This window comes from Convolutriloba macropyga, chromosome 11, assembly GCF_964194025.1.
Source record: "Convolutriloba macropyga chromosome 11, txConMacr16.3, whole genome shotgun sequence".
Classification (NCBI taxonomy): domain Eukaryota; kingdom Metazoa; phylum Xenacoelomorpha; order Acoela; family Convolutidae; genus Convolutriloba; species Convolutriloba macropyga.
Window position 1 is genome coordinate 6,460,142 of NC_134478.1, and position 21,016 is coordinate 6,481,157.

The window sequence follows — 21,016 nt, forward strand, 5'->3', positions numbered from 1 at the left end:
TTGCTTACTCTAGCGGTAAAATTACATAATTTCACCGCACTTCACCGCAAAATTATGTACAAAATTTGCGGTGAAAAATAAACAAATTATCACCGCTTATCTTACATATTTTTCTAATTTTTTCTCAACCCGGTTAGATAGAACGACACACAAATGCGTTTCTTCTTGCGAAAATGTTTTAAAAAACTATTTTAATCCTGTTTGCCTTTACTTTGTTCCATCGTTGTGTTTTTAAGGTGCCAATGATAAATGTAGCAAAAATAAAAAGAAGCAAAAAAATCTGTTCACTCACATGAATTTCTCGACAGATATTAGTCATGAAAAAAAATTTAACATCAATTTGTGAATAATTTTTGATCAATCGAAGTATAACTGCTGCTGCAAAAAAGCATAATGTAATTAATTAGATATTTTGTTTACCTTCATTTTTCTATTATGGAACTTACTAGTGTTTATGACGAGTTGTCAATTTGTCTCCGTTCTTCAAAGGAGCAAAAAGGAATTTTGATTCAACTAACCGCTTTATAGTTAGATTTGTTTTCGTTTTTTGATGCTCCCAAGGTTCCGTTGATTAAGATGCTACAAAAATTAAACGTGTTCATAGAATTAGTGTATACTTATCTGAAATTAACTTTTCTCTATCTTTTTGCTCTTTCAACTCAAATTCATAGTCAATTCGATTAATGTTGAAAGCAAAACAAAGCATTCAGACAGCTAATCAGAATGAGAAAGGATTTCATCAGAAACATCAAAAGAAATTAATGGAGAATTGCAGCTACAACAGACTTTAATTGCTTGTTAAGAACCTCAACTCGAAAGATGCTGATGGAGGTAATACATTTAAATGCTTTTCAAAAGCTAACTTTTCTATTTTATCTTGTTTAGTCATCGCTAAAATATTTCTGCAAGAGACTCATTAAGTTTTCAAGTTTTATCAGCTATTTTGTTAAAATTATGCTATCAAACATTTGAAAGACGACATTCATTTTCTCAAAAAGAGAGAATTATTGTTGTGTCAATATGTTAATTTTGTCAAATATTGCCCCAGGTAGGGGAATCAGTAATCCTTTGAGCCTCGCATTGTTCAAAACTAGAAAAAAAAACACCCAAGTGTTTGGGCAAGATTAACTTTTTGCTATAAAACACTGACTGGTGCCACAAAGTCCGGTAAAAACTAATCCGGGGTTAATTAAGTTAATATCTCAGATGTGTATTTCTCTTTTGGCACGTTAGTGCAAAACATAGTTTGGTTTGCTCACCAATTTAGAACACATTCTTCTAAAGTAATTTGATGTAATATCCAAAAATTTCATCTTTTTTAAAACAAATGCGAATTTAGGAGTATAATATTGTTGTATATATTATTTTTACATTAGAATGGCACCAACAAATGTTCATGTACGGACACAATGAAATCAATTATTATTGATTGAAATAGAAAAAAATTCAGCCGAGAACTAAAAAATGTTTTTGATGCCAAATTGTTTTGGCATTTGCAGCATTTGATGAGTTTTCGTGCGCAAGAAGGTAAAGATAATAAAAAATTGTTATGAATCGCAAACATAAGCAAAGATATATTTTGGAAGTCTTTACGGTTTAATAACTTTAATTATAGCTTTAGTCTTTAAAAACGCGACAACAGTCATCAACATTATATTCATTTGCAGGAGTAAAGATGACATTTACAATATTAAATCAAAGTTCAAACTAAAGCTTCTTGTGAAAAAAAATCTTACAGACAAAGCCAACATCTACGCCATTCAGCAAAGAAAATAAACCAGAATACGCTAATACGAAAGAAATTTTTACACAAGAAAAATTTAAATTACAAGAGCTGTTTTTCAGAATTACAATTCTCCGAAGGAAAGAATGTCAACTGCAGAAGATAGTAAATTCCAATAAGTAAGTCAAGACGTAAAGAAACATTTATGACAACTGCGTAGCGTGTATTGGTGAGTCATTGCAATTATAAAAAAGAAATTAATGGAGCTGTTTATGACGAGCAGAATATAGTAAAAATTAAATTTTTGCTGAATTGAATTGAATTTGAATTTGAATTTATTAGATAAATAAAAATATTACATCGGTTTCCAACAAATTTCAAAAGTTATTAAAAATAGGACATTATTTGTATCAAGAAGGTTCAGCATTGAGTAATACTATTCCTCAAGATGATGAAGCTTAATCAGAACAAATTGTAAAACAATTCTTCCAATGAAGTTTTGTTATCAAGAACTTATGTTTTGGCAAAGTTTCGTAAAGATTTTTTGAATGCACCTTTATTTAAATTACAATTATATTCCGATAGTAAGTTTGCTTTCATTAGTGATTTGTATTCTTTAGTCAGTAGTCTTTTTAAGGAATGCTGCTTTTTTGCAGTTCTGAATTTAGCAGACAATATTTGCTGATCCCCTGCGAGTGTTTTACCTGCGCGCTAAGCTTTCTATCTTGAAGTAATTGAACTCCGATTCACCCCTCAATCGATAGAACACCTCGTGAAATAATTCAAGCAAAAGCAACTCATAAACATACAAACTTTTTTCCTTCATCATTTTATCCGTGATTTTGTCTGTCTTCTTTCAAAAAATGATGGTACGAAAAATTCTTTTCGCGATTGCTGAATTTCTAAAACGATTTGTTTTACAAGCGTCGCCATATACTAATAAACCGTAGCTAAATTTTTATTTGGTGAAAGCATTGTAGAAATTTTTCAATTGTTGTTTCGAGAAATAAGATCGTGCTTTAAACAGAGTTCCTGATAGTTCCTAATTTTCTTGGAATATATTTTCCTAAAACGTCAATTTTTTAGTCAATAAATAAACGATGATACTTCACAGTATCCTTGCAACGAGAATTTTGGCAAAGAAAATCTAAATGGAATAATTTTACCGTACGCTAAATAACAACGTTTTGTGTCTACTGTTACACCATTATTATCAAACCAACTTTGACATGAGGCTACATCATTTTTGAAAGAACTATAATAGAATTTAATTGAACTATAGATGGTTGTATCATCAGCAAACAGTAAACATTCAGCATTTTTGAGACAGTCAAACAAATCGTTTTTGTAAATCAAAAACAAAAGTGGACTTTGCCCCGACCCCTGCGGATCACCGTTTCTAATAATTCGCTTTGTTGAAAATTTTGAGTTGTAAAAGTGAACTGCAAACTATTTCTACCAAAATCTTTGAGCAATTCCAAAAATCTTCCTCTTAAACTTCAGTTATGATGTTTGGTGAACAAAATACCATGATTAATGGTGTCAAACGCTTTTTGATATCAACAAAAAAGCCTGCCCTTTTCACGGTTATGGATTCAGTATACTTAATAAGGCAGTTTTTTGCGGCTGAAAACCGAACTTTTTGTTTGATGATATTCCATGCTTATATATGAAACCAAACATTTGTCTTTTCAATTTCGTTTATTTAATTTTAGAAAATGATCTTATCAGGCTGATTGGCCTATACTTGTGGGTACCTTCTTTTTCTCCGGATTTATAGAGTAGAATAATTTTAGCAGTTTTGAGTTGTTTCTGAACATATCTGCTGGTGGCTTGGATGCTACCGATTGTAAAATTTTAAGCATTTTGTCGCTCATGCCATCAAGACCAACCGAGTTTTTGTTTTTCAAATTTTTTTATTGACGAAAGCGCTTCCTGTGCCGTGATAGGTTTAACGAAGAAGGAGTGACTTACTTTGTTTTGGCTAGACGGCTTACTTATTACTTAATATAGGTTCAAAACAATATTTGCAAAATAACTGTTAAATTTTTTTACGTCAACTTAATGCTGAAAGTCTTCGATAAGCTTCAAATGGTCCCCTATTTGAGTTTTCAGTTAATTGATTGTTCATGGCTTGGAGATGGTTTCTTATCATTTGAGTTACTTCATTAACATTTCTTTAATACCAGTTTAGTTCTTCAGTTTTTTTGATGAAAACCAGTTTTTGTGGATTTGATCGATTTCCAAGATCTCTTTGCTGATTCTTTCGTTTCTGTGAAAAACTTTCCTTTTAAGACTGGTATTGATTTCAAGTGCAAACTTATCATAGCAATATTTCACCATTTTTGTGAATATCGTAAGTTTTTCTGTGGATCACTAATGAAAAAGACCGTTTATTCAGGAATAAAGACAAAAAGTAATTTTTTTTGTTTTTTTTCTAATGTTGGAAGATTTCTTGATACAATTTTTAAAAATTCCTTTTTGTTTTTGATAACGATTTGAAAATTTTTTATCTTTGCAACCAGGTCAAAATGATCACATAAAAGCATTCATCTTTGCAAGAGTTTCTAAAGCACGATCCGCTATTTTATGGTCATTATAGGATTGAGATTTGTCACCCTCCTTTGCTGGATGACTATTATGAGGCTCAAATTTAAAGCTCAACAAAAATTGGCAATACCTCCTGCAATAGGCGCTTTCTTTGTTTATGTCTACATTGAAATCCCCATTTATTAGTTTATCGCCTTTAAATGACCAATGACCTAGTTTGTGTTAGCAGTGTTCAACCGTCTCCAAAAAAAGCAGTTTGTTTTGTTTGAGATGGGTTTTATATCACAAAAAAAACTGTTTTTTCTCTGTTGTTATAACCAGCGCTTCCATTGAAGTATCAAGTAGGAAAATTTAAGAAATTAGTGTGATTTTAACGCCTCCTCCTTTCTTAAGTTTCCTATTGTTGCAAACGGTTTCATGATTGCTGTCTATTGAATAGAGTCAAAAGCGTCTGTTAAACATGTTTCAGTAAGTGATATTATCTCCGACTTAAACTTAAAATTTTCCAAATAATAAGATAGTTGGTCATGATGGCAGTATAGCCTGTTGATATTAAAATAATGTACCGTAGGGTGGTTAATTTGACCTAATTGTTTCTCAGTTAAATAATAGTCCTTGTTTTCAGATATGTTGCTTCAATACTTAACGCTCGTCAACGTTTTCTGGTGACGGTCTAATATCAATTCATTTTTGTCGTGACTGACTAAGCCTATTACTCAGATCAAAGTCTTCGACATTATCACTAGATCGCTTTACAGTAGGTGTGGTTGCGAAGTGAAGGGTTCCGGCATCTCTCATCTGGGATCCTATCATTTCGTTTGAGAATGGTATATGTTCTAACGTTGGTTGCATTACTTCACAAGATTTTGTTTTGAGTTGACGGTAACATGCTGCCCCAGATTATGTTTGCACTGCTTGCGACAATAGGGTTTCAGCTTCTTGGACCTAGTTTACGCTTTTGCTTTAAATATACCAATTGATTACGTGAAAATTTTAAATTGGCAGTCTTTCGATTTAGCGATCATATTTTTTTCTCGCAATATTTTTTAACGCATTCTATTTATATTGGTTTGCAAGCATTCTTTGTCTATTGAAAATTTTGTTTTTATCCGGGAAGTATGAAAACTTGATAAAGATTGGCTGGTTTTGTAAATTTTCTCTCGGTAGCGGGTGACCAGCTTTAATGCTTTCTGGCTTAATTTTTCTATTAAAAAATAAGCAATTGCTCGACACTTTTCAACATTAAGATTAGGGTGGTTTGTTGGTACTGGAAATATTGTAAAGATCAAGCACTTTTTGGTTGTAGACATTTCTTGATGATTCAATCTTATGTTGTTTATCTACGACAGTTCTATTTTCAATAGGTTTATTGTTGCATCTTTCTCATCAAGACGTTTTTCCAAAATGTCCATTTTTGTACAGAGCGATTGGATTATAAGTTCTGTGGAATTCTCACTTTCGTTGTTCCTTTTACTGAGACGCACTGCTAATAAACTCTTTATGTTTATCAAGTAACAGTTTGAATTGCGCATTGATAAACGCGTAATTTGTTCGAAGATTGAATTGAATTTGTTTAAATGCACATGAGTTTTTCAGCTGCAGGGTTATTTGAGCGTTAAGGAGAAGCGACTGTTTTTTAACTGCTCATTTCTCAGTTTGAAGATTAAAGTATCCCGAGTTAGCAAGACTAGGAAAATTATTGTGCGGTCTGAAATTGAAACAAACAGTTTCAATTCATGAGTTCTGTAACTGGTATTAAACGGTTTGAATTAGACAAAAAGGTGGGTTATAACCACAAAGGATCTCTTAGAAAAAAGAGCGAAAAATTTGTTGGTATCAAATTAATTGGTTTCATGCTATCATCTGCTGCGGTTGTGGAAGTAGGCAAGTCACACAGTAACAAAACGCGTACTTTTTTGTAACAAAACGCAACAATCGCAAAATCCAGCCTAACTCAAGTATTTTAACCTAAGCTTTAATTGCAACAATGAAGAAGGATACTTTGCTGGTGCAACATCTCCAGAAACAGAGATTGGATTGTCTGCATAACAAAGTTTTGAAAAAATACACTCAATGGTTAGTCGGATTTTCTTAGATTTGCCGCAGCTTGTCCTGCTCGCAAATGCCTTACTAGATAATTAGGACTGTGAACAAACGAAGCCTTGAGACTAGCCTTGACTGTTCGAACAGACAACTATTTTCAGCGACACAATGATTTACAATGGCATTACTCAAATTCACACATTGAAATCATCTTGAAACCTTTCCTTGAGCCCTCTTGCTTTGAAAAATATATTTCCCATTTTTTCAATGCCAGTTTCAAGTGTAAAAAGGGCACGAAAACATCTACATAATCAACATATTTCCGAAAATATATATTTTTTAGGATCTGCACTTCACCTTAGAGCTTGAAAACTGTGTTCATTGTTTAATTCAAGAGCATGCTTTTCTTTACGATTCAACAGTGGAACAGTCTGGGAATTTTTTTCGCTGCGAAAACTTGAACAAACGCAACAAAAGTACAATCAACGGAAACGGCAAAGGGAAAAGCAAGAGGACTATCAAGAAAGTTTAAGAAATGACAAATAACTGAGCAGCAACACATATTTTTAAAAAAAGCTTTCGTCTTACTTCTAATGACCAACAATACCAAATTTTGCACCAACAAATTTTTATTGAACAAAAATTTGACGAAAACATCTAACAAAAAACACCGAAAATATATCAGTAGAAACCCATATGCCAACTCAGTTTTCAGGTTTACTGCTTACTGCTTAATCCCAATTTTCTTAAAGAAACTTATCAATATCTTTTCGCAAGAATATTGCAATATACTAAATCATGTTGGAGATATCTTTTAAAACATCAGTTTGTCTCTATATTATGTTATTTCGGATCTGTCTTCATTTGTCTGATGTTGCAAGATTCCGACGGAATGCTTCAAATCATCAAATTGTCAGCAAGAACTCTAAACAAATGAAATCGAAAAACCTTCCAGCAAAACTTCCAAAAAACGAAATATATGTTGTAAGATTCTGACGGAACGCATCATTATTTTGGCAGAATTTCTTCCTGCTTTTAGCAAGATTATGCAATATATCAGTCCGGTTATGCCTGAGGAGTTGATAAAGATCTGCAATATGTTGATATTTTATCGACAAAGAGTTGGGTTATCTCGGCTTAAAGCATCGGCATGTTTTGCATAACACCAGTTATTTACTTTACACCGAGACTCCAACTTTACCCCCAATTTGGAATTTTTTTGAACCCAAATCTCCTATGAGGCCGTCTATAAAGAATAACTGGTTAAAGAGATGCATACACTTTAAATAACTTCTTAAACTGACTTTTAAATTGCAAGAAAAATGATGACTTTACACCGAAGAGAGCTGTACATTTTTCTAGACCTCGAACTATGAAAAGACCTACTAATTCCAGGTGCGAGAGCGGAAGTAAATATTGACTTAAACGAAGACGCTCGGTAATGTGCGTTTGCAAATGATGTTCCGACCTCGCCGATCCGTGATTTGATTTAGTAGTCTTTCAAATGAGGAAGAGAAATAACAGGTTAAAAAAAACTCACATATCTCTCAACAAACAATTAAGTGAAAAAATTATGCAGAATTAGAGAGCCGATTAGACTTGCCATCAATGAGATAACTGGACAAGACACGCACAAAAAGAAATAACAGTGAACATTAATTACGAACAAAACTCGATAACCATATTTAAAACACAGCAACTAAGAAAATGAGAAAAAGAATCCTATAAAACCCGATCTAAACAAATCAATCTTTACTTCATTAGATGTTCATAAGATAAGATATAATACCTATCAATACTTCGACTCGGTGACAGGCCGACAGAGAAGGACAAAGTTCAACAATACATTCTTTTTGAGAACCACCAATTTCAAATTGATTAAAACAATTTCTTATCAACTCGGCTCATTAAGAGGGCCAGTTTATATGTCATAGGAAGCATTTGAAACTTGTCAGCATCCGTAATATGTGGGACGATTGCAATAATAACAGCGAAAACCTAAAAAAAAACAATTGAGTTCAACAAGAACCCGTTGCACCAACAGTTGAAACAATAATCTGTTCATAGAAAATTTTAAACAACCTTAAGTTTTTATTTTTTAGCGCCATTTGGGTCATTTTTATAGTGTGAATTTTGGAAAGGAAACAAAAAAAATTCAAATTTTTCTTATGAAAATGTGCAGTAGCAAAGCCAAGAAACTTTTATTTCAAAATAAAAGTTTTACGAAGATTGAATGTTGGTTTATTGGAGAGATGGTGCAACCTGGAGTTACAGATACTAAGCAACAAAACTGAAAGAAATAATATACAAGTGACAAAACTCAAAAAACCACTGATTTTTTTAAAACAAAATTCTCAAAAGTTCAAACAAACCAAAATTTTTCAACTTAAAACAGAAACGGTTGACATGGAAACTGCTCAAGAATCCGATTGTGCTAGTTATTATTGAGACCAAATCATAGGACAACCGAAATCAGCAAATACGGACAAAGCTCAAAATTTCATTACCAATTTATCGAACCCACAGTTTTGAAGCCATTATATCTAGAATACTTTAAAAACCCCTAAAAACTTAAAAACCCCTAGACATCTGATGATTTGTTTTGTATTTTTTTGATTTTTAACCCGGGTCTTCTAGGTAGAGGTTCTTTGTGGAAAAGACAACAACGTGAACACCAAATGTTGACTAGTATATAAAAAACACAAAAATTCTAAAGAAAATACTTTTTTAAGCTCATTAGATGTCTGTCAAAGTATGACCAAAAGAAAAATTTTGTAACAAGCAGCAGAAATTTGATGAGCACTGTCAATGGTACGACTTTGTTACTTTTTGACGACTAAGAGAGCAAAAAATGAAAATAACCAAAATTGTTTACTTTAGAACCCAAAATAAATAAAAGTTATCTGAAGGTCTTTAAAAACGTTAGCTATAAACTGAAATCACGACATACACCCATTTAAATAATCGTGGAAAAAATCAAGGTCTAGGATTGTCTTGATTAGGCCGAACGACAAGGAAAAGAACAACATTTATAGGCGAAAACAAAAAAAATCCTAATATATCTTCTGAGATCAGGGAAACACGGCCGTTAAACCTAAAGCCTATTTGCTGAAGTCTTCACACAGGTTGCTGTGCGCATTATTCGATGCAACTAGAAAATATGCTTGTTATGATATGTTGAAAAAAGAAAAAATAGCAACCCCAAATAAATGAAAAAAAATAAAAAAAATAGTGAAGTACAAAATTAATTTCCTTAATAAATCATTTCAAGTTCAATAATAGTTTAAACTCCAACCCAAAACCACTTAGAAAGGTGAACCTATTTATCCGTACAAGCGATTAGCGTTTTTGAATGACAGGAATATAACGTACGAAAATGAAAAGAACCACAATTAAAGGTAAAGACAAAAATCCAAAAAATTTTGTGAGAGAACAGAATAGCAGTCGTTAAAACTATCAGCGCTTCATGGAAGTCATGAAATAGGTTTATTTTGCGCCTTCTTTCAATGGCAATTGGAGTTGCACCTAAATTGATTAGTTAAAAAGGGAATAAATAGACACAAATCTTTTTCGCCACTTCGTAGTAAGAAAGACAAAAATAATTACTTGAACATAAAACAACCATAAAGAGCATTTTTTTCGCGTGAAATACGTTTTGCCCTGTATAAAACGGGAATAAGCTACATGTGGAGAGGGATAGGATTTAAAAAATAACAGAATTCAAAACTTCAATAACAAGCTCTTAAATCAAAAGTATTCAAAGTCAAAACAGGCTTCTTAGATAACAATTGCAGCTCTTGGAGAACCCAACAGAATCTCTAAATAATAAAACGTAGCCATGAGGCTGCAAAAAGAAAGACAGAGGACTCCAAAACAAAATGAATTCTTTTAAATTTAAGGAAATTAAATTGTCAAAGCCATAAAAACAATAAAAACAACTACTTTTTCAAATGTGCTGATTTTGTGGCGATCAGAATCTATCATTGATTGTTCTGTGATTTGAAGAAATTCTTGTCAGTAATCAACATATAAAAACAAAACTGCGAAAGAAATTGAAAACGACCATGCCCAATTATAAGAGAGCATTATAATCAAGCATTTTTTTATAATTATTAGGTTTAATTTTCGAAAATTTGGAAACGATGTACAGCTATCTGTTTTGGTGTTTTCGAAGAATGTGGCAGCAGATTTTTTTAGATCTCTGCTTTTTAAACGAAATGTGAAAAAAAGCTTATTTGGAGCCTTTTTTATTAAAAAAGGTCATATTGGAAAAATATTAGCCAAGAAACTAGGCAAAAACAAATTGGCGAGCTTTATCTGTCGTTAACAGTAAAGCCAAAACATCTTTTTTAAAAAAAAATAACAAGTTTTACCGAAAATGACGGTAAAAAAGAATAAAAACCACGGACTTCACTCTACTTTACTCGAAAGTTTAAACCTTGATAACTCCCTTTAACAAACGAAAATCAAAAAATCTTTTTAACTTCAAGTCAATTTGCGCACTGGACGAGCTTCTAATGATACTAATCTCAAGTCTCCGCAATAAATATATCGATCAGTAAAAATCTTTGAACAAAAAAAAACCCATTTGAGTATGTAGTTCCATAACACAGAAGTCGGTCGGAACAAAATTGACCATTGATTTTAGCGCTGGAGAGTAGTTTTTTGTAGATTAAAGAACTTAAATAATGAGCTTGATTATTTTCATATACACCACAGGTATCCCTCCTCTTCAATTCTTGAATACACCTTCTAGGTGATCTGGAAGTCCTAGAATATAACTGTTTTGGTTATGTGAACGCACTTTCCACGTTGCATCCAAAACGAAACCCAAACACAAACCGAACGCATCCCGAACGCCAACCAAACGCATGCCAATCGCTCCGTGTCAGCAGTAGCATGCAGCGTTTATGTACCTGCTAATTGGTAACCTGTCTTAACAAAGGCATGCATTTTGCATGCTTTTCTGGCGAACTCTGATAGTTTCATCAATTTTGAAAACTTCCTTGTACTGTTTTACAATCAAATTATGCTGAACAGTCTGAAGCGTTGTTTGGTTTTTTTTCTTAACATAATGACCTATTTATTGATATAAATTGGCTGTTTCAGTACTGGTTTTAGAAATTAACATGGAAATACGCGGGTTCACATCGGAAACAATCTTGATATTAAGCCCGGGTAAGTCATTTAAGAATCAGTTAAACTAGAAACTAAGAACTTTTAACTCTTGCACCAGACCTTGACAACATAGTCACAAAGCAAACTTATTTAAAAACACCAAACAAAAGACAATATTGTCACTAAAAATCACAGCGATAATCATGCGCGTCACCCCAATTCAGGCGCTTTAGATTTAAGAAACAGAAATTTGGTATCAAAAATTATTATCGGGGCTAACAATTTCACCGTAATTTTTTGCATAACAATTACAGCACCTTCAACACCTCTTTACACAATATTACAACTCTCTTCACGAAGTTTCAGCTTCTATAGCACATTTTTGCACTTTTTAAAGCTCCACTAACGCAAATTCAATACTTATCTCAAGCACTGCTACACTTTTCACAATAATGGAGGTAGATCTTTGCAGCACAAAACTCTATTTAGACAATTTCAGCGCTTTCAGCAAATATTTGACAAATTTGAGACAGAGAAAGAACGCTAAGGTGGTAGAGTTTGATCTTAAGTGAGGAAAAATTGTAGTTATCTAGTGAGTTCTTGGTGAAAGAACATAGTTTCGTAGCTACAGAGGGTGAAACTGCGGTTTTGACTGTGTTAAAAATCAAAGTTTTTGGTTCCGAAAATTTAAGCTTTGGCTAGTAACATAGCTACAGGGAGGCAGAAGTTATTTGAGCTATTTGGGTAAGGAGTTCAGTTGAAGCAGTTTTGAATAGTTCAGGGCAGATTGATTGAACCGGTTTGAATTAGTGTAGACCATTTTTTAGTTCGATAGAAATTTTTTTTGGATTGTTGAAGTGAATCAACTATATGTTTCTGGCATCAACTTTAATGGTTGCAGGTATTGTAACTATTGATTATTAAATCAATTATCCAGAAAGCATTTTTAACAGAGGAGAGATCAACCAATTTTGCGGATAACACAGTACACACCCAACAACAAGACGAACCGCCAAACAAATCTTTCAAATTTTTGATAGGGTTTTGGGTGCTAGTCAGTCCCCATCTAGAAGCCTTCTAAAGACAAAAATAAAAAAATTCGGCAGAAATAAAATGTTTGTTGAGCCTAAAAAACGTACCTGTCATTAAAAGTTTACAATAGAATTATTCACACAATTATAGGGATGTGAGCTTGTCCATAATAGAATATATTACATTCCATCTGGTTCGACTTGTCAGGAAGTTTCAAAGACGACAGTTCAATTTATCTAAGTTTTTCTTGTGCTACAATATTTATGCATATTGTAACTTTTTAAAAGCGAGCATTGCTGTGAATACTTACATATAGAACATTGTATTAAATCAAAAACTGGCATTGTGACAAAATTATAAAAGTCACACAAGTTCAAAAAATGAATGTAAAGTTTGATAATGAAAAATAATTTTATTAGTTCACTTCTTAATTTACATAATAAGACATTCTAACCAGTTCAATATGAAGAAGTGAGTTATAACTAGTTCTAGTTTGACGATGAGAGCGATAGTTCTATTTTGTACATTTTTATGCGGAGCAATTTCAGATGCCAGAGGTTAGTTGACACTTTTTTTCAATTTCTGGCTTTAGTTCAAAACGATGGCAAGAATCTACGAAACCGCTTTATTGTTCAAACTATGGCTCCTTTGTACGGTAGTTTGTTCAAACTACGTTTCAAACTAGCGCTTCACCAGGCTCTTGCCCCCCCCCCATGAACGTTTTTTGTTCATTGAAATGTGTGAACAAACTGCCGCTTGATTATTAGGCATCAATATTAAGAACTGCTAACTTTTGGTTTTTGAGATGCATAACAACTTTCATTATCATCATTCTAAAGGAGATTGAACAGTTTCTCGACTGAGTTGTTGTTTAAAACGGCTCAGTTGTTCCTCCGCTCAGTTGTTTAAAACGGCTCAGTTGTTTAAAACGGCTCAGTTGTAGCTATGTAGGCTCCATAGTTTTTTTGCCCGAGTGGTATTCCACCTTCGGCTAATTTCTTGCACGAGTATCATGCACATCTGAACTGTCCGCCCTACCCTCCAACAGTTCTGGGGTCACCTGCTCAAATAAAATATACGCTATAGCTGTAGACCCAGGTTGCCCACCTTAGACGAAACTTTGAAAACTTACTAAGACTTATACGGTGCCGTAGAAAACTTACAAAACTTTGTACGGCACCGTATAAGGCCGTAATAGGTTTTCTACGGCACCGTAGCCAATTGATACAATTACCAATTTGTACATTCTAAATTCCTAAAATCGATTTTAAATCTAACGCTTATCTCATACAAGTGACTTTTTCATCACTTTATGGCACTGGGTATAACTTTTTAAATCTCTGAAAAATTACAAAACTTAGTACGGTGCCGTATAAGGCCGTATCAAGTTTTGTAATTTTTCTAAGGTAATGTTTTCGAACTTTATTCTGCTCTGCAGGTAGGCCTGATGGTCAAGAAATTTATCTCGAAACAGTTCGAAATTGCAAAAACCTGTTACGCCTCTTCCAAGGCCGTACCGAACTTTGGAATTCTAATCATATCTTTTAGAGTTCATGTCATTGATCAAGCAGAAAAACATTCAATACTAAAAATCCATCAAAAGCGTCAAAACAGAGATTCTGTTCCAAAGAAGACCAATGCTTACGTATTATGTCTCAAAAAGGATCAGCTCTAAAATGAAGTTCGAAAAAAAATTGCGGTTTAAGTGAATCAAATAAAAGTAGCACTGTTTTTAACATGACACTGTCAGTACCACTTTCATAGCTGGTAAATAATTCCCTAATTACAAGCGCAGGGTTTATAAGAGTTTTTGGTTTAGCTTGTATAGAAAAAAGTTAGTCTTGTAGTTGAGGTTTTTCGCTTAATTGAAAATTTTATTTTAAAACGTCTTTTTCTCAATCGGGTCTCAGAGATGTCGAAAGTTGACAAAAACCAACGTAGCATTTCCGTTTTTTGCATAGGTTTTCCTCCAAAAACAATATTTGATCCGCGGTACTCAAAAGTGACGTTTAAAATGCGCCAAAAGTTGTTTGTTTTGGAGAGAGCTTTTCTGGCCTAGTTTTTTTTATCTAGTGCTCTGCTCGATTCTCCTATAGCTTTAGTTTGTAACTCCGCCGTAGCCGGTCCCCAGCCCGGATGAGAAATGAGGAGGGAAACACACCCAGAACATACTGGAAAAGTCTCAAAGAGTTGGTTTTTCAACTTGACTGGAGCCTTTTTCGACAATTTTCCAGCTATTATTTCACCTTTAAAACATTATTAATCTTGGTACGGCCTTAGTACGCCACCTTATTAATCTTGGTACGACCTTAGTACGTTACCTCCGAAATCTTAGTACGGCCTTACTACGGCCCGTAGAAAACTTAACAAGATCTTATTACGGTTTTGATCAAAGACTTATACAGTGCCGTACTGCGGCCTTACCAGTTCGGGCAACCTGGGGACACACTTCATAAGAAAACTGAAAGTTGGGGTTGGAGTGTTTTACGGAATATGCGTCGGAGTGTGTGTGTGCGTGTGTGTGCGTGGGGAGGGGGGTCAACGGTTCCTTTCCAGCGCAGTAGAAGACCAGCTTTTGTAGAATGCTGGGCATCTTGAGACTTCAGTTGCTCCGATACAATATTTCAGTTTTGAAGGTTAGAATTGAGTGTTGATTGCAGGCGATGGCAGTGACTACATCTTCACCCGGCAGCATGTCTGGACAAAAATGGGAGAATCTTACGTAACCTCTGGATTGACCACAAACGGAAGAGTAGGTTCAAGTTGACTCACTCTGGTGTTGACCTAGTCCAAAACTAACAATAGTTTGTGTTTTATGATCAAAATATGTAATGCACTGTGATTCGGTAAGCTATTAACCCCCCCCCCCCGCTTTGATTCACACATGCTTCTAGAAAAATGAATAGTAACAATAAAAACCAACAAAACCAAGAATTAAAACACTGGCATATATCAGAGATTACTTCCCAGGTTGAGTTGTCCACGCCGACTAGACCTCTGATCAGACTATCTTCGAGCGCACACATGCGCGAGGTGCGCACGAATTAATAACCTATAAGACAGTCTGGACATCAACCTGAGTTGCATAGACATCGAAGTTAGGTATGGAGCTATCGGATGAATGAAAAATATTTCCATAAAATCACACGATAAAGAGTCGTTTTCTGAGAATACGAAAGCGCAAAGAAAGTCAAAATCCAAAGAAGTTCCTATACAAGCAGTCCTTGATTAGCGAGAAAACAAAAAACTAGTACTGTTCAAAAAAAATAATGATCTCATGGAATTCGGAAAAACCATACTGCCGGGTCTAAAAATCAAGAAATTTTATTATTCTTTTTACCAAAAATTACCAACTTTTTAAAACCAACTCTTAAAAAGCTCCTCATATATGTCTGCTTAATAAATTATGAGTAGATTTGATCCATTCTACTCTTTTGAAAACAAATAAACCATAAGATGACCTATTATTATTATTATTATTATTATTATTATTATTATTATTATTATTATTATTATTATTATTATTATTATTATTATTATTATTATTATTATTATTATTATTATTATTATTATTATTATTTTTTATTATTATTATTATTATTATTATTATTATTATTATTGTGGTGAGGACGTGCCTCCTCTCCAGTAACAAAGACTTTAAACGTATTATTATATACACTGCTATTAACTCATTATGTCTATATATATCTATCTATCAACTTCTGTAAATACGTACTTGAAAAGATGTAACACGGCCGGCCATACCAGCCACTTTAGTTGTTAGTTCCAAACGGAACCGAGAGAACAGGCGCACACAGTGTCTAACGCGAGTATAAAGCAGCAGCATAAAAAAGTGTTTCAGCCTTTATCTTTTGACCTTCAAGCTTCTGAGCTTTCTTAGAGAGAATAGATACACCGAGAAAAGCGCATCACCACATGGCGCAGTCAGCAAACTTGCAACGAACCCCCGTAGGAATACCATTCTACTGGGAAAGAGGTATCGACCCGCCAACAGATTGGCCCACATGGGCAACGACTCTCAAAATAGCAATAATCGCTAAAGAGTCCTTGAACGTCGACACACTACTCCGCTACAAACCAGAACCAAAAGACCTGTTCTACCCAGCGGAACCAACTAACGAACCCCAAGTCCAGAACGAAACCCAAGTTCAAAAGAGAGAGAGAGATCAACGCAATGTAAAGAGAAAAGTAGACTGGGAGAACGAGTGCAAGGGAATCGAATTTAAAGGACCCCTGGTAGATGGCATCCCATGGGACGAGGCTGACACAAAGGTCAAAAGCCTTATCTACTTGTGTATTGGAACGGAAGGACAACGCATATACCATCAACGTTTCCCCCACTCCAATATCAACACACTATCTGCGTTCGAACTCTTTCACGAACTGTCACTATCCTTTACCCGCCCGAGGAACACAACATATGACCGATTTCTCCTATTCACTTGCAAGCAACAAGAGAACGAAAAATTAGAACTATTCCACTGCAGGCTGAAAGCCCTAGGAGCTCAATGCCGGTTGGGCACCGCAGAAGACGACTTAATCAAGGATCTATTCATAGCCTTCATGAACAACACGGAGATCCAAAGTGAACTCCTCACGGAGACAAGGACACCCGCCCAAAAGTTACAATACGCCCTGAGTAAGGAAAGAGGCCAAGAGAATCAGCGGGCAATAGCAGGCAGATTAAGAGCAACAAACATCATGGACAATCAAATTGCACATATTGGCCCTAACCAATATCCACAACAACGACGCACACAGCCTCAAAATATACGTAACACAACGAATCAACAAAGACGCCCACAACAACAAAGAAACCAATGACAACACAATCCATGCCGACGATGCGGAGCCCCATTCTCACTCGAACACCTTCAGATCTGCCCCGCCAAAAAGGCTCAGTGCAACAATTGCAGACGAGTGGGCCATTTCGCAAAAGTCTGCCGTTCCACTAGTCCCACTTGGAACTCGAACCAACAGCAACCCATACTAAACAACCCGCCAGCAAGACGTATATGGAACATTAGACAACAGGAATCGACATCATCGATTACAGGAGAACACAACACTACCATAGAGCAAGCCCAAGAAACCTTGGACCCCGAAAGTACATACTACATCCAAGAAATAATAGACAGCTGGAACCAAGTTAATCACGTGAAACCAATCGCTTTTATGAAGAAGAACCCCTCGGGAATCGACGCATCCCTTAATAACGAGATCTGGATAAAAACAAGATCAAACAACATCGACATAGAGTGGATTTCCGACACAGGAAGCCCAAAAAGCTTCATTAACGAAGCAACAGCAACCGCCATACTACAGAAATGTAACAAAGCAAAAAGACTCCCATACAACCAAGACCCAGAAAAATATAGATGCTTCAACAACGTATCCATTCCTATTACTGGAATACTCCAACTGGACCTCACATCAGGCGATTGGACATCGAGGGACAACAAAATCCTTATCGTACAAACCCAAACAGTGAACCTACTTGGAAGGGATGTACTATCCAAACTCGGATTCTCACTAACACAAACAAAAGGTAAACAAATAAATCACATTAGTACAGAACTTTCGTTCAAAAAGAAAATATTGGAACAATTCCCCCACCTTTGCACACGAATAGGAAAATCAAACAACCATATAGCTAAATCAGATATCAAAGATAACATCATCCCTACCCAAAACAAAGGCAGGCGCTTCCCACTTCACCTGACCGATAAAGTAGACAAAGAAATTAAACACCTATTGGTTACGAACCAAATAATCAAGCTCGACAAATGTTCAGACGACGTATTCATCAGTCCAATCGTAATAACAGTAAAACAAATCCATAAAACTAGCGCTCGACTCTCAACTCCTAAACGATGCAATTAACAAAAACAAATACCAAATTCAATCAATAGACAATCTAATGGACGCGGTAGCAAAATACTTATCCGACAGCAAACAAATCCCTGGGGAATTCCTCTCCAACAAAATAGACCTAAAGTACGCCTATAGCCAAATACCACTCCACCCCACTATCCAAAAACATTGTAACTTTAACATCCTCGGGGGTAAATCCACAGGCACTTGCAGATTTATAAACGGCTTCTATGGTCTATCAGACATGCCCGCGATTTTCCAAAAAACAATTGACAAAACTCTCGAAAACATACCAAACAAATTCAACTTCCCCGACGATATCCTAATAATAACAAAAGGCACCATAGCAGACCATGTATCAGACATTAAGCTAATACTCAAACGTTTAGACAAAGAAAATTTAGCAATTAAACTAGAGAAATGCGAGTTCGCAAAACAAAATATAACATGGCTCGGATATAATATCACACAATCGGGCATTTCTCCTAACGACAAGAAAACAGATTCAATAAAAAACCTAGAACCCCCAAAGACATTAAAACAACTAAGATCTCTAATGGGATCAATCCATCAACTGATAAAATTTATACCTAACCTGGCAAGCCTCCTCGACCCGATCAGACCACTATTAAAAAAAAAGAAAATATTGTCAATAACATGATAAAATGGTCAAACGAACACACAGATGCGCTAAACAACATAAAAAACAAAATATCCGAAATCACCGAACAAAAACACTTTGATAAAGAAAAGCCCATCCGGGTCAAATGCGACGCCAGCCATAAAGGCATAGGCGCAACATTAGAACAATAGGTTCACAACGGATGGTTCCCTATCGCTTACGCCAGCCGGTTTCTAAATACAGCGGAACAGAAATACAGTACCAACGAACTTGAGCTCCTAGCGGTTGTATGGGCCACAGAACACTTTCGCTACTACCTTTACGGCTCTGAATTCACAATCGCCACGGACCACCAAGCCCTACTTTCCGCCCTAAATTTGAATCGAGGAAATAAATCTAATTTCAGCCGCCTAACCAGATGGGTCGACCGCCTACTACCGTTCACATTCAAAATTCAACATATCCCCGGTACCCAAATGGGTTTCACCGACTACCTGAGCCGTCATCCCCATTCCCCCGCCTCCAAAATAAGTAAAGATGATGAACTTTTCGTAGTTAACTGCATAAATGAATTCAATTTTACAATAAACGAAGAATTTCGCCGCCACGCACTTTCGGCCAATAACATCGCAACACAAAAACCATTCCGATCGGATGACGTAATTAACCACGCTCAAAACTCACGCACTAAACAATGCGCATTTTGCCTTAATTCTAACAGCGTTCAGTTACCTCTTACACACTCAATTTCTAATTCAAATTACTCCAGTGAAACAATTCCAACTTTAAGCCAATTACATTCTTCAAAAATTAATTCTTCTAGCTCATATACCATCACAAAAAACATTCAAACAAACAAACGAAACATAAACGCAATCACCAGACAGAATCCAAACCGGAATACATCAGATATCACCATCCAAAGAAGACACAGAGCCCCAAACAAAAACAAAATGGACACAACAGAATTGAACTCAAAAAGCACACAAACAGACAATCAAGAAGCCTCCAACATCGGAAGAGGAAGAAAACCAATATTAGAAGAGAAACACCAACCACTGTTCCAATTCACCGAACAGCCAACCCCAGAATACCGCCACAAACTACAACAAGTATTGGGAGAAGCCTTCGTAGCAGAAGCAACCGCAAAAGACAAAAACTTACTAAACATAATACGAATCGTGGAGAAGCAAGATTGGGACGAGCTCAAACAAGTGAGCAAGTACTACTACAACATCAGACGCGACTTAGGAATCTCCCCTTCTAGATGCCTCTTGTACGACGGAAAACTCGTAATCCCGTACCAACTACAAAACACTATCATCAACACAGTACATAGAACCCACCCGGGACAAGTAGGAATGATCAGACTCGCCAACTTAATATGGTTCCCCCACATCCACTGCACAATCAAACTCCGTGCGGAGAACTGCAAACAATTTACAGACCAAGGTAAAAACCTTAAACCCTTAATCCCAAAAACTGATTTAGGTAAACTCCCCAAACTACTCGAACCCAACCAAGAAATACAACTAGACTTCGCAGGACCATTACCAAATGAGTCTAACAATGAAATATACATTCTAGTAGCAATCGACCGCTTCTCCCGCTATCCATCAGCCATAGTTCACCCCAATTGCGACGCGTCAACCGCTATAGACTTCTTACAAAAATATTGCGAATTTCACGGCATCCCACGCAGTATACGCTGCGACCAAGCGCAAGCATTTAAGTCTAAATCATTCGACGTTTACTGCAAGAACAAAAACATCAAACTAATATTCTCCCCGACCCACGACCATAGAGCCACAGGCATGGTTGAAAGATTAATACAAACTCTAAAACGCAGACTGGCCTCGATGATATCTGACCCAATATGGTCTAACACAACCATAGCAGAAAAAATATCGGCTATAATCGAATCGATTAAACTAATACCCAATCGGGTCACTAAAATAACACCTTTCGAAGCGCATTTCGGTCGCCCCCCAAACAACGAAATATCTAATATAGTAACTAAACCAAACAAAAAT

The 21,016-nt window shown here is 35.5% G+C and overlaps 1 protein-coding gene across 1 annotated transcript in view; it reads left to right on the top strand.

Moving 5' to 3' along the window:
• Positions 1 to 12,856: 12,856 nt before the first annotated feature.
• Positions 12,857 to 21,016, top strand: part of LOC142349609 (glycine cleavage system H protein-like) — an 18,249-nt gene continuing 10,089 nt past the window's right edge. Inside the window, exons 1-2 of the mRNA XM_075401291.1 lie at positions 12,857 to 13,023; positions 15,127 to 15,218. Of these exons, the coding sequence (XP_075257406.1) occupies positions 12,966 to 13,023; positions 15,127 to 15,218 (150 nt within the window). The 5' untranslated portion in view covers positions 12,857 to 12,965. The remainder of the gene's footprint in view (positions 13,024 to 15,126; positions 15,219 to 21,016) is intronic.